The sequence below is a fragment of the Dissoconium aciculare genome (genome assembly GCF_010015565.1).
Source record: "Dissoconium aciculare CBS 342.82 unplaced genomic scaffold K489scaffold_8, whole genome shotgun sequence".
NCBI classification, from domain to species: Eukaryota; Fungi; Ascomycota; class Dothideomycetes; order Mycosphaerellales; family Dissoconiaceae; genus Dissoconium; species Dissoconium aciculare.
Window position 1 is genome coordinate 462,624 of NW_022984958.1, and position 13,675 is coordinate 476,298.

The 13,675-nt window shown below is 53.1% G+C and overlaps 4 protein-coding genes across 4 annotated transcripts; 2 read left to right on the plus strand and 2 right to left on the minus strand.

Annotated features, from left to right (window-relative positions):
* Positions 1-536: 536 nt before the first annotated feature.
* On the minus strand, positions 537-2,618 carry K489DRAFT_432489 (kinase-like protein). The gene is made up of 4 exons (XM_033608489.1): positions 2,248-2,618; positions 1,475-2,192; positions 1,271-1,424; positions 537-1,215 (listed from the first exon to the last, which is right to left on the minus strand). Exons 1-4 carry the CDS (start codon positions 2,466-2,468, stop codon positions 1,001-1,003), a joined length of 1,308 nt encoding a protein of 435 aa, XP_033458568.1. The 5' UTR covers positions 2,469-2,618; the 3' UTR covers positions 537-1,000.
* Positions 2,619-2,728: 110 nt separating this feature from the next.
* Positions 2,729-4,862, minus strand: K489DRAFT_381532 (MFS general substrate transporter). Its single transcript, XM_033605142.1, has 6 exons — positions 4,031-4,862; positions 3,817-3,978; positions 3,556-3,763; positions 3,424-3,485; positions 3,278-3,364; positions 2,729-3,224 (listed from the first exon to the last, which is right to left on the minus strand). Exons 1-6 carry the CDS (start codon positions 4,601-4,603, stop codon positions 2,883-2,885), a joined length of 1,434 nt encoding a protein of 477 aa, XP_033458569.1. The 5' UTR covers positions 4,604-4,862; the 3' UTR covers positions 2,729-2,882.
* Positions 4,863-5,370: 508 nt separating this feature from the next.
* On the plus strand, positions 5,371-6,534 carry K489DRAFT_389443 (transcription factor Tfb4; the record flags this gene model as incomplete). The annotated part of the gene is made up of 1 exon (XM_033606506.1): positions 5,371-6,534. The coding sequence occupies one exon, from the start codon at positions 5,371-5,373 to the stop codon at positions 6,532-6,534; it is 1,164 nt and encodes a 387-aa protein (XP_033458570.1).
* Positions 6,535-10,209: 3,675 nt separating this feature from the next.
* On the plus strand, positions 10,210-13,364 carry K489DRAFT_321611 (uncharacterized protein; the record flags this gene model as incomplete). The annotated part of the gene is made up of 2 exons (XM_033601558.1): positions 10,210-11,540; positions 11,600-13,364. 2 exons carry the CDS (start codon positions 10,210-10,212, stop codon positions 13,362-13,364), a joined length of 3,096 nt encoding a protein of 1,031 aa, XP_033458571.1.
* Positions 13,365-13,675: the final 311 nt, after the last annotated feature.

The following is a 13,675-nucleotide window of genomic DNA, read 5'->3' on the forward strand; positions in this document are numbered from 1 at the left end:
GGTTGTGACTGGCTCCCCGAAAATGTGGGGAGAATTGATGGGACCCGGCAAGTTTTCTTCCACCCCCAAGCACTGACGGCGATGGCGGCGTTTCTAGAGAAGGCATGTCTCCACTCACCCTTCGGAAGAGGAGGATGCTTCACAAGACGATATCCGGATGACTTGCAGGAGAGAGCATACCAGGCGCGTCATGGTTCTCGGCCGGCGTGCCTGGCTAGCGATGATGGCCGTTCCGGTAATAGACGGGTTAAGTGGGCGTCGTCTCCTTCGACAATGTGACACTTCATGTGACAACCTCGATATATTGAGTATGACTATGAAATGAATGTAGAACACAATGCGTGGACAACGTGACTTATATGAAAGATTGAGCACGGGAAGAGAGAGAGGTGTATCTAAACGCAGACTCGAATGCGATCCATGCTCTCTCGCAGGAGTTCAAATCTGAGTTTATGACCTATCGAATACACCTCCAACTACACCGAGGGGAGCAAGTCAAATCGGACGGGTCTTCTTCCGATGACTAACCCGATACTCAGCCTTTCCGACGCCTCTTATGGTCTCAGCCCGCTTCACGTACTCTACGGGTGATGGCGAGCGTTGATTCGTTTTTATTGAGAGATCAGAGTGCCCCGTCCGATTTCGATCCCTGCATGCACACGTACATCAGCCAAAACAAACACTATTGTAAAAGCGCATTCCCATCGAGCCCAACACTACTACCACCATTTCCAGCAGGTGCGATGTGACGAGGTCTCGCGAGAGTTCGCCAGACGCGAAGGTTTCGCTTGTCATCGAAGAAGACAGATGACAGCAACCAGAGGTCCGCGTCTGTAAATCATCGTCGGTCGTCACGATGCTCCATTTCCTAGAAGAGGCGCAGACGCCCAGTGAGCAACTCCAGCAACGTTGACATTCAAGCAAAGAACTTGAATTAATATCCACGAACCAAAGCAAGCTATCTGAGGAAAATTTGCGGGCTGGAACGCCATTGATGACTTCACAGCTCTTGACCGTCCTCACTGTCCTCATCGTCCTCGCTGTCCGCACTGTACTCATATTCTGGGAGTAGCTCCAGCGCCTCACACGCTGTTAATCGATCGGACGGCAGGAACCTCATCAAGCCTTTGATGATCGGCTGTAGGCCCAGCAGGTCTGGATGGACCGCCGATTCTGAGAATCGACTGTCCAATCTCGGCAGCGTCTGGTCGGGGGCTTCTCTAATCAGCTCGTACTCGGCACCAGTTCGTGTGATAATTTCGGGACTCACATGGAAAAGCGCGCTTAGAATCCTTCATTAAGTCCTGCGCCTTCTCTTCCCATTCTGACGGTAGCCTTCCTACAAATTCGATCATTTGCCCGATGAGATCACTCTGCTTGAGAATAAATGAGAATGGATAGATGCCGAACACCAGAGCATATATCTGTTTGGGGTCAGTCGAGCCATCTTGAACTAGAAGATTTCGGCCCTTACTACGCAACCTGCCCTCCAGAGATCTATCCGGTGGTCGAATTGATCGGCGAAGATGGTTTCTGGTGCGCTCAGGTCGAGGGGCTGAGCAAGGCCAGATGGGGCTTCTCCAAGTGGGAATGCCTCTCCCCAGTCAATGAGTCGGATGTCTTCCTCGAGTTCATCTGCCCACTCCTTCCAGCTAGCGCTTCGGACAACTTCGCTTGGCAGGTTGGACTCCAAAGTCGATCCATCTTTTCGCACTACTATTGCTGATGCGGGTGTCCCAATGACATCAAGAAGTGCATCCTCTGACGGATTCGCCAAGTTTGACGCAGTGAAACAAACATTTGCGCAGCTGACATCTACACGACCGAGCACGGCATTAACATTGTTCTGCTGATTCCTCGATTTTAATTTGCTTACCACCATGAGCATATCCAGCCTCGTGAATCGCGCGATGCCTTGCAAGATCTGCGTCGCTACGCGAATGATAATTTCGCGGTCCAACTTATCACCACCATGGCCATAGTCGGTCAGGACATAGTGGACGGATGGTCCAAGCAGTTCGGTCACAATGCACACATGCGAACCGTTGGGACCGCCATGCATAAACACATCAAAAACGTCGAGGATATATTCCGACGCTCCACAATGCTTCAACGCTTCGAGCACTGAGACCTCACGCGGTGCAGTTTCAGCTCTCGCCTCGCAGATTTTTAGCGAAGCCCACTTTTCCAGCCTTGGGATGTATGTAAGTCAAGATACAGTACCACTACATGTCCTTTTTTACTTACTTCTCATCTCTGACTAGCCATACCGTCGCAAAGCCACCCCACCCGAGCTTGGGAACGATCCTATATCCGCCCTCTTTGAACGTGTCGCCTAACCGAGTAGGATGATAGCCGCCAGTCCGGTATTGTGTGATTCGTTCCTGGTCGTACAAAGAATTTGACTTTGGAACTGTATCCAAGGCTTCCACGACTGCGTGGAATGAAGTCGGGCCCGGTTTGGCCATTGTAGAGTCGGATGATTTGTCCTTATATTCAGGTCAGGTAGGTTTGTTGAAAGTGGATAGTTGGGGCTCCACCGACGTATCTAGTCAGGAGATCCATCTCTTTTCATACAGTCAACCGTTCAAACTTTTACAAGAAATACACCTGGGCAGACACACATACATTTGAGCGAGGATCTCGCTTGCACCTTCCTCGCTGTGTCAGGTTTTTTGTGTAACTATCAGCCTGTAACCCTAACGGAACCACACCCTGAGAGTGTTTCGCGGGGATGTGATCTCGATGAATCATCTTTTGCTTGCGTTCGTTAACCATCTCATTCGTAGCTACACGACGTCGTAGGCATGCGGCTGTAAATCTAAAAAGGACATCTCAAACATCACAGACCACCTCGCGATACTCCATTCGCGTGTAGCGCTTCACTCCGACTTCTTCCCAATTCTCGGAAGTCCCAGCCAGACAATCCAGATGGCTGCCAACATCGCCAGCACAATGGGCTGCAACACAGCAACACCCTTAGATGAAGCGAGCGCTCCGACTGCGAAGGGGAAAATGGCGCCTCCACTACCTCCAAAAGCTGCTGCGAACCCGATCGCCGAAACGTGGAGGTGTTTGGGAAGGAGCTTCGTGCAAGCGACAATTGCGGCGGGGAACAACGGGCCCAGGAAGAAGCCTTGCATGGCGACCGCAACTGCGGAGACGTAAAATTGTGGAATCAGCCAGAAGCATAACTCGAAGGCCATGACCAACGGTAGGTAGATCTAGACATAGTCAGTGACAAGTACCTCGAAAGCAAAGACTTTATTCAGCGTACCAAGATGGCGAGCTTCTCTCCGATTTTGGGAGTGACGAAACCCAGGATGACTCTGCCGAGTGTGATGCCAAGCCAAAATCCCGTAGCCTAGAATGGTCAGCCTGAAATCGAGGAGACAGAGATGGTGTCCATCAGCTCGCACGTACCGTCATTCCACTGGCAAAAGGAGCACCGCCTCGAATGTCGATCATGAAAGTGACCACCCATCCTGTAAATCCAAGTCAGCGTCTACCATATTCAAAAAGGTCTTTCAGGCAATCCCAAGATGAGCAACTCACCACCAAGGGCAACTTCGATGCCGACATAGCCTAGCAGGAAGATGGCCGCCAACCACGTCACGCGAGCAAAGGGGGCCTTGGTAAGTGCTTCCTTGAATCGCGACCCGTTCTCGTCTGACGTTCGTGGGTTGTCCTCGCGATACCGAGCACCGCTGTCAGACCAAAAGGCGTGGACGCAGATTCCGAGCTCGACCACCGCTCCACCAAGCTATCGGGAAAGTGTCAGTACGTGCTCAGCTGGTGGAGTTGCATGCCACTTACCATTACATAATACCAGTAAAACCAGGGCAGCTCGGCCTTTGTGATCATAGTTGTAGCTATGAGTGGCGCGATGGTTGCTCCAAGACCGTAGAAGCCGTGCAAGAACCCCAACATTTCATTCGCATTTGCCATGACGCCTATCCAGGCATTGAACGCTGCGTCCTGTATCAATCAGCGTTTCGTGAGATCTTTGAGATAAGCGAGACATACTGACCAGCAAGCCGTTTCCAAAACCTGACAAACAATATGCCAACACCAAGACCGGGAATGGCGGATGAAGAACGATTATGATATAGGCGAGAATATGACACAGTGGCCCCATGATGGCCACCCCTCGACGGCCGAACTTCATATGAATCATGTTGTTCAGGACAGCGGAAAGATTGTAACCCACAAATGGTGAGAGGAATACGAGCGATATAATCGTGTAGCTCAGTCCGTAGTAATCCACAAGGTAGTAGATGATAGCACCATAGGTTGCGTCGTTCATACCCATGAGGGCAAATGCCCAAAAGGTCGACGGAACTCGGTACATGTTAATCGCTGGGCTCTTCCATGTTTCCGTATGCTCGACTGCCGTGGTTGGAGACGGCAAGCTTTCATTACGATCGGAGGAGTTGCCATCGCTTGTGGGCTTGGAGGAGGTTGGTCGGATGCGGTTGAGACCGTGTCGTACTAGGAATGACTTTTGCTGCTGAGGGAGTTTCTCTTGTGCAGATATCGTCTGGAGCTCTATGGGATCGACTGTCACGGTGGACGAGCCTGAATGGTTCTGTTCGATACTCATGTTCGCTGACATATGACCTCGTCTCGAAGTCTTGGTTCCAGAGCAGTTATCGGCACCGCAACGCCGACGCAGGAGCGGAAATCGCGTGGTGACAATGAAAATTTCGAAAAAATCAAAGACTCAGGGACCGGTGTAGCAGAGACAAAGACAAACACTTCATCTATGCTCCATTGCCATTACAAATATATAAAAATGTAGGCGTTCACATGAAGTCGGACTCCGCTCGATTAAGCATCGCCGACATGGAAGATGCCATACCTATCGAGCATCACTCGTATAGAACAATAAGTGTCAAGCATGTTACTGGTCATGAGATACGTCGTGGCGCAGGCATTGTTGATCAATACTATGCCCATACACTCTTCGGCTTTACTTTTCGAGGTTTCGGGACAAAAACATCCTCTCCACACACCGTCATCGCGGCGAAACTTCGGCAGTCGGTAAGTCCATTTTGGGCTTTTGCCGCTTGTGCGCTTTTCCGACGTCACCTGGGGCAGTCAATTGGCCTGCAGTAGTCTTCACACTATCCTGTACTCGCTGGATTCGCATTGGGCAGGTCAATCAAGTAGGAGGACTTCATTGTGGATTGCGTGTGCAGCACATCATGAAGAAGCGCTCGCTCGATCAATGAATTAATACCGTCCTGAAATTGTCAGCATTGTGTGGTCAGTCATTGCACGGCATTGACCACAGCTGTCTAAGCACGACAACAAGTTCAAGGGCGGACTCTTCGCTAATGCAGGAGAGTCAAGCGAGAATAGCTCAAGATGAACGCTATCGATGCTACGGACCGGAATAGCAAGGCGGATGATGCTGAGCCTCCCTCGTTACTGACAATTATCATTGACACGAATCCTCACGCTTGGAATTTGCTTCAGGACGCCTTGCCATTGTCCAAAGTCATCGTCAATACCCTGGTGCTGATAAACGCCCACCTGGCTATCAACCATGCTAACAAGGTTGCTGTACTGGCGAGTCACTGCGAAAAGGCTGTATGGCTATACCCTGCCGCGAAAATCAGCCAGACAGAGCCTGAATCGGGAAATGGAAATGGTAGCGCCGCGAACTCCAGCCATCTAGCGGAAAAGGATGCTTTTACCCAGCCATTAGAAGATGCCAACAAGTATCGACCATTTGCACATCTCGAGAATGTTCTTACGTACAATCTGCGAGACCTCCTGAATACCACAACTGCTCATGCTTTGTCCTCCTCCCCGACGACCATGATGGCTGGCGCCCTGACCATGGCGCTGAATTACATTTCCAAGCAAAGTGCTACGCTTCCAACCGGAAATTCGAGTGCGCAGTTCAATTACTCCGACCCAAATGCTGTCGCGGGAGGCAACGACGTCGCCGGTGCAGATCCATCGCGACCACACGCGGGCAGTATGAGTCCTGTGTCGCGTATCTTGATCCTTTCTGTTTCTGGCGATTTAGCGAATCAATACATTCCAATCATGAACGCGATCTTCGCATGCCAGCGACTCAACATCCCTATTGACATCCTCAAGTTAGCGGGCGACACAGTCTTCTTGCAGCAGGCCGCTGATGCCACGGGAGGCGTCTACATGGCCCTCGATGCGACCACTCGCGCTGGGTTACTACAATATCTCATGTTCGCGTATCTGCCGGACCAAACCGCGCGTCAACACCTAGTCATGCCGGGAGATAGCGCCGGTGTGGATTTTCGCGCAGCATGCTTTTGCCATCGCAGGATTGTGGACATCGGTTACGTTTGCTCAATTTGTTTGAGCATCTTTTGCGGCGTACTTGCGGATGGACAATGTCTCACATGCGGGAGCCAGCTCCGCCTGACCAATTACGGAAACAAACCCGCGGTTGTCCCAAAGAAAAAGGCCAAGAAGAAGAAACGACCAATGGATGGCGCTGATATTACGATGAGTGGCACGGGAACGCCAATCTCATCTTGATTGTGATTTCATCGAGTCATCAGGATCGTCGTGACGATCACTTGATGTTCCAAAGATTGTGAAGGATTCGTCGTCGACGCCGTTGAGAAGCTACAGACGCGATCGGATCTGGATCAGGCCAATGTTCAATCGCCAGGGTCGGAACAAGTCTCCGCGAGCAGTAAGATGAGTGCATTTGCAGGCGATAGCGTTGTTTTGCGAAAGTGATTGGCAGGTCGTTTGGTACCGACCTAGCCCCTGTCAAAGACTCGGCCAAGTTTCCAAAATGACTATCGGACCAGGTTCCGATTCAACAGCGGGTTCATCACATCCTCCACACAGTACCAGGTTGAGCTGTCCAATCGTTTCCAGGTGGTGACTACTACAGATTACGCCATTTCTCAAATTGGTCCGGAATGGCCAGTCTGGCATTAGCACTTCTCAGGCACCAATTTCCTCAACAAAACTCGTCGAACGCCCCGGGCTCCTTGAGAGCTGCATACAATGCCCTCAGGAGACGGCACGAGGTTGAGTCCGAAGTAAGGGATGCCAGGTTGACGTAGCGTGCCAGCTTCTGCGAAGTCTACAAAAGCCGACGCTTGTGGTTCAACGGCCCTGCTTTCCTGCCGCACATGAAGAGGTACCGCTCAATGTCTTGATCAAATCTGCAGCAACCATGCTGATCGTGATGAACGAGGCATGGTAAAACGGCACTGCGTACCGAACAGGATCGACGCTGCAACCACATCATGCCAAGCGAGTCAGCAAGTGGGAAAGTGGCGGTGCTGTAGCCTTTTCACGCCTTATTTCCCAAAATCTGGTCGGGCTTGCTTTGGAACAGCATCCACAATTGCATCATATGGAACGTGGTCATATCCTCCGCAGACGCCATGACATTCCTGTACCTAGGTAGCTATCCAATGGTAACAAGCACGCGTCGAGCTTACTCTCTTCCTCGATTTCGTGGGGTCCTGCCGTCCTGCTCCTCGTCAGTACGTCGACCGGAATGGTGGGCTTGCATCCGGCGATAAACGAGGCATGAACACAGCTTCGACCCTGCAGACCCGCGCATTCGGTCGTCGTTGCGTTTCTTTTGCCCTCGGCTATTCTTTTCTGGGCTTCAATTCTAGCCTCCGCACATGCGAGGAATTCCCACGAGCTGGCTTCATAAACGAGACGACGCTCCCAATATATTCACGGCCAGATTTATTCTGGGTAAACATGAGGCAATTGATCGTGAGAGACATCGAGTAGGCACACACGATAGAGCTGTTGAAGTATATCAGGTGTAATGAGGGTAGTCAGTTTCCATCTTTGTGATTGATGTGAAGTTCACCATTGACGTAGTCAACACGAGGTACCCACGGGATCTTGCGCAGCACCCCAGCGAATTTGCTGTTTACTGACAGACTCATGTCTCGTGCGCTGTCCTCACAACGATATACAGGGCATAGTTAACCTCCGAGCCCAGGATGTAAACAGACCTAACCTGATCAATCACTTACAATTGCCGAGAATGGCGAATGCACTCGAGGTTTCGCGTGCAGCACAGCACAGCAGCAAATACCTAGGCACCTGGGCAGAGAAAACATTCTGAACCCTTGGAAAGCCGTTCCGGCAAGCCCACCCCGGCTCGCACGGGATGACAGTTCCGGAACACGCTAAATCCCCGCTCTGACGACAACCCTCCTGACCACTTTCTGTGGCTCTCCTGATGAATGCCACCTGCCTGCCTTCCCATGGGCTTCGTTAGGATGTGGGCGGCGCCCGGCCCAAGCCGATGCTCTAGTCTGCAAATCCATTCCCGGTGGTGTTTGCGACGATACGCGAGCCGCTGGCTCATCGATGACACTGGTAGACGCTGACCCGCGGACAAGAGGACGATGGACCCGACGGGAACTTTGGCTGACGTACTATGGACACGGCATTGGTGATGATGAGCGTAGTGCTCATGAGGCGCAAGCAATTGTTCTTCTTTCTTTAGTCTCCGATCGCTAGCTCGCCACAATGCGCAGATATGCAGACCTCGGAACGAAGACGATTCGTACCTTCATTTCTCCCGAAAGAAATTCGATTTCAAATCTCCGGAAAGTCCCAAGTACGTACCCGCGAGGCAGCTCTGATAACATGCGGAAACCTTGGGTCTGTTTCGGGAAATCTGCGACAGGTCTTGCAGATTGCAGCCACGCATAACACGCGCTCTCGCAGGCCATCGGTACCTTTGACTTTTCCGCATGGCCCGTACGATGCTGTGGGCCCTGCTGTGGCCGTTCGGGGACGTGTCTCAGTGCAGTAGCATGCACCGCAGCCCGGAACTTGTTTTGCGCAACCAAACACGATTCTCGTGCTCATCTCGAGTGCAAAACGTTCCGATCTTGTAGGCGCTTACGAGGGCACCAATCCTCGGAGACCTCGCATGCATGTACCGGCGAAGTGGGAAAGCCATGGGTGCGATCGAGTTAAGAGTGGCCCGTGAAGCTAGGATCCTGGACGACCCGTTTCGGGACTTGTGTGATAGTGCAAAGACGTTCCATGTAAAGTATCTGCACGACCCGCCATGCTCACCCGGGATTATGTATGTTGACGATAGATGACGGGTTGAAGCACTCGATAAGTATCGGATTCTTCATCGTCGTTTTGGTTGTTGGGAGATGAAAGGTGTAGATTGCAAAGCAGACGGGCAGGCAAAGGGGGTGGCGGTATGGGGTCTATAAAACGATATACATCCATGTTGTATTCCACAGATCCCGATCGCGCACCCACTTTCCATCCATACATACACGCTGCATCGATATGTTCATCTTCCCACGGACAACGCGATAACACCGGTCAGAGGATACGGTGCCCCCGAGAAGAGTGTCTGCACAATTCGTGAATACACCCGTCACACTACACACACACACGCGCGCGCGCGGGATGAACAGTGGATGACAGTTCGAATTATCGATCATCGCCGTCCATCGAAATTTATCAAGATCATCGATTGTTGTTCCCCTCCCCCGAAAGCCGTAGGTGTACACCGGGCACGCCAGTGTGTTACAGCCAGCCCGCGGAACCCGCTGAAAGCCCCCAAGCCGGGCCCGCTACGTACCTTTTGGGCCAGGGACAGCAATAGTTGGCGCACTGTTCGGTCCGTCCGCTTCGCTCGGCGCCGTTCGCTCTTTCTCGTGCCATTTGCCGACCCGCCGCGCCTGCCCGCGCCCCCGTCTGCCCGTCTGCTTCTTTTCGTCGAGCCTTCCGCGTCGCCCACCTCCACTTCCGATCTCCGCCCATTTCCCATCGCCACGCCTTTTCCTCCGGTCTCCTCTCGATTCTCCGTCAGGCTCCTCCTCCGCTCACGATCCATCCTCCCAAGACACGATCTTGCGTATGACCCTCTACGTCGAACCCGTCGTCACATTCAATCACTCTTTCATACCTGCTCCATCAATCTTAAGTCCGGCTGGAATTCCCACTCGCGGAGCTGTCGCCATCGATCCGCCCGAGCAAAAAGGCACATCACCTTTCATCGCGCCGACTTCTTCGAATTTCATTCACTTGTCGTTGCCCACCGTGGATTCCGATAACAACCGACTTGTGGACTCCCTGCTCAGCTCTCTTCAAGAATTCGACGGTCCCCGCTCCGCGGCGCCGAACGCCGCTGGTCAGTCTTACGTCCCTGCCGGGCCCTCGCCTAGGCAGGCTGGTCCCGGCCGGATGCGTTCCAGCATTGCTTGCTCCCGCTGCCGGCGGTCCAAAGTGAAATGTGTGAACAATGGGGTCGGCACGCAATGTCGGGCTTGTGAATCGGCGGGGCGAGAATGTGAATACCCAGCAGCTTTGGCGGGAGGACACGGGAACAGCGCTCGCAATCGGGATAGCATGTTGGGGCGCGGAGAGCTCGCATCGGTTTTGGCAGCCGGGATGGATCCTGAGCGTCGGCAACGACCGCGAAAGGGCACACAGGCATATGTCGCTGGCTTCTCCGCCGGACCCCGTGAAAGTCCTCGACCTCTCCTTGACGCGCTCGATCCGAAGATCCTGACCGCTAACGTCTGGCTGGAACTTTTGGAGATCTATGAATTCCACTACTCGGCCGATCTGCCGTTCATCCACTCGACGACCTTCAAAAAGCCACTCAATGCTGCCAAATCGCAGCCTCCAGTGTACAACGCAAATGGTGCCTTACCAGTCGTCGTAAAGCCGCCAATGTCTAGCGAATTCCTGCTCGCCTTCCTTGCACTGACTGCACGCTTCCATCCGAAGTTGGTCGCCCACCATTCACCACACGTTCAGGGTCGTCCCAGCAACCCGATGCTCGCTTCAGAATATTACGCGGAGGCTGCGAATGAACGGTTCATACCATACACACTTGGTCAGAGCAAAGAGACCATCGAGCTTGTGCAAGCATATCTTATGCTGGGATTGCACGAATGGGGTGCGTCGCGAGGGTGGCATGCGTGGCGTTTGGTCGGACAAGCTGTGCGGACTGCACAAGGATTGGGCCTGCAGTTTGACGCAGATCTAGACGATCCTACGACGAACCGGTCTCTTCCCATCGACAACGATGTCGATGCGCCCGAGGCTGACGTTGGTCTGAAGTCCGGCGATTTCTCAGGTCGCGGAATGCTGGCATCTGAGGATGCAGATCTTTTCTTGCAGCAGGAGATTAGGCGTCGCACCTTTTGGAGTTGCTTCATCTTGGATCGATATACTAGCAGTGGGAAGTATCGCCCGCATAATCTCGATCCGAGATTGTTCCGCGTTCAGCTGCCCGCAAGCGAGCGCAAGTTTGTCTTCGTTGATCGCGTGCGCACGTTGATGCTGGGAGAAGATGAGGAGCAGGCTCAACAAAGACAACTCGAATCTGCGAAGCGAATCAAGGTGGAGAAAAAGGATTCGCCGCCACGAGGCTGGACACGTCTTGATGCCCGAGAGAATAAGGTTCGATTGGAAGCTGGCGAGAATGAAGGTATCATCAGTCGCCACGTGAAAGTTCTAGATTTGTACGGCAAGGTGTTGCACTGGGCATGCGCCGGCGGTCGTCGGTACGTTTTATCTGTCGCAGCGCATTGGACCTGTGAGTTGGCGGCTAACATTTTTGCAGGACAGAACAACATCCTCCATGGGACGAGCGATCTAAATTTGCTCAGCTCCGGCGAGATTGTCAAGAGTTCAAGGAAACGCTCCCCGACACGTTGACTTTGAGCCGCAACAACCTGCAAGCACACATTGAAGGCCGCGGAGCAGCTGCGTATATGCTCATCCATGTGGTCCACCTTTTGTGCCAGGTCTACCTCCATCGTGAGTACTTGCCTCTACTGCCTATGAGCCAAACCAAACCTAGCGGACCTTTGGACGAGCCTTCCTTCACAGGCGAAAATGACAAAGTGCCGGAGGGATTTTGGGAGGACAACGCCGATACCTGCTTCGGCGCAGCTCGCGATATCATCGACCTCATCACTACTTGCAATGGGTACTGTCGGCTTGCGGAAACGCCAATCATTGCTTTCGCTCTGTACAGCGTTGCTTTCATTGGCGTATACTGCATCACGTTCCCGGAGATGGACCCTAGGGGCCACATGTGCACCCCTCTTGCACAGCGCACATCAAATCCTTCACAAGGTCGCAGCCCAGGCTTCAGCGCAGCGACCGGTGCTGCAGAGCTCCTAGCTAGCCTACAACCACGTCTTCCAATGGCTGTTGGATGGTATCGAACCATTCGTCGTGTCGGCAAATTCTTCAAAAGTGCCAAAGACGCCCACGCAGGCGGTCGTCGTGCATCACAGGGCGGAGCAAGTAGCCCGATCTCAGATCGTGCAGCTGGTGGTGGTGTGGCAGACGGCGATGGCTCTGATGTCAATGGCACCTCTAGTGGCGACGAATACAGACTTTTCGAACGAACTCTCGCCGACTTCAGCAGATCAGATCTCGACGACGTTGAAATGGCCGATGCTGATCCTTACCGAAAGACGTACGATGACTCGAGCAGTCACGACACAGCTGACGGCAGAAGTGAGGATATGGACACCCGCAACGGTCCCAGCCCGAATGGAACCGACTCGGCGACTAAAGCGGAGGCTCCTGTCAGCGCTGGGGGTGGCTCTTGGAGCGCTATCAACACTACCAGCAGCAACCCACCTTCAAGAAATGCGAGCATCTCTGCTCCTGTGAGCAATGGCGGTTTCCGAGCCTACGAATCTTACCCGACTCATTCTCCTGGACCGCAGACGTCTGGACCCACAACCGGCCAGCCACAGCAGCCGCCGCTGCCGACTCACGGAGGGTTCCGCCCAGCATATTCCAGCAGCACACCCAATTCTGCTGGAGCTCCAGCAAGCATTCTCTCGCCTGCCAATGGCGTGCCCATCACGGGCGGATCGTCATATGAGCAGCAACGTCCTCGTGGCGGATCGTATCTGGGCGCCGATGCATGGAACCCACAAACGTCCTCCTCCTACAGTGCTATGCCGCCTCCAAACCAACTAACGCCCCCGACATCGCACACAAGCGTTAACAGTGGGAGCCACCAACGGGACGAGCGATATGCATCTGCAAACACCAACTCTGGCAGCAACGGATACCCCCGTGGCGCAGCCCAACAACCCGGCTCGACCTCCTCAAACACCGCTCCGTCTCGCGCCAACAATCAAGCTTCAGCGTCGAGCAATGCCGAAAATCGCCATGTATCCACCGAAGCATGGCTCGCGTCTCTGCCACAAGCGCTGGGCGCCGACGACCTCGCGGCTTTCACCGACGGCGTAGAGCCAGGTCTGTACTATTCATCGTCAAATAGCGACGATCAGCAGAATAATGGCACGAATCTTCCCAACGCGGCTTCCGGCTGGTTGGTCGCTGTGTACGCTAATTGATTTGGATTGGAATTCTTTCTTTTCTCTCGCAAACCACGGAAATCAAAGCATGTCTCAGCATACTTCGAGACTTGTACACACAAATACATAAAAGCTTGGGAGGCAGACGATTGTTCTTTTACGCATGATGACGGCATCTATGTCTCTCGTGTGGCAGCGTCGCGATGGGTAGTTGCGCAATACCGGCGTGGGGTGAGGATGTGTGCGGAGAGGATGGCTTGGTTGTGGTTTTTGGTTTTTCTCATCTTCTTTGTTTCCCTCACTGCATTATTTGGACGGTCGTCATTTGGAAACGTACCACAATGGAGAAT

Bases quoted from the DNA above. Each gene is read 5' to 3' on its own strand.
- K489DRAFT_432489 (XM_033608489.1), bottom strand. From the start codon at position 2,468: ATGGCCAAACCGGGCCCGACTTCATTCCACGCAGTCGTGGAAGCCTTG. The intron at 1,425-1,474 runs GTAAGGGCCGAA...GACCCCAAACAG, and splicing joins TCTGGAGGGCAGGTTGCGTA to ATATATGCTCTGGTGTTCGG. The intron at 1,216-1,270 runs GTGAGTCCCGAA...TGATTAGAGAAG, and splicing joins TTCTAAGCGCGCTTTTCCAT to CCCCCGACCAGACGCTGCCG.
- K489DRAFT_381532 (XM_033605142.1), bottom strand. From the start codon at position 4,603: ATGAGTATCGAACAGAACCATTCAGGCTCGTCCACCGTGACAGTCGAT. The intron at 3,486-3,555 runs GTGAGTTGCTCA...TTGGATTTACAG, and splicing joins CATCGAAGTTGCCCTTGGTG to GATGGGTGGTCACTTTCATG. The intron at 3,365-3,423 runs GTACGTGCGAGC...TGACCATTCTAG, and splicing joins CTTTTGCCAGTGGAATGACG to GCTACGGGATTTTGGCTTGG.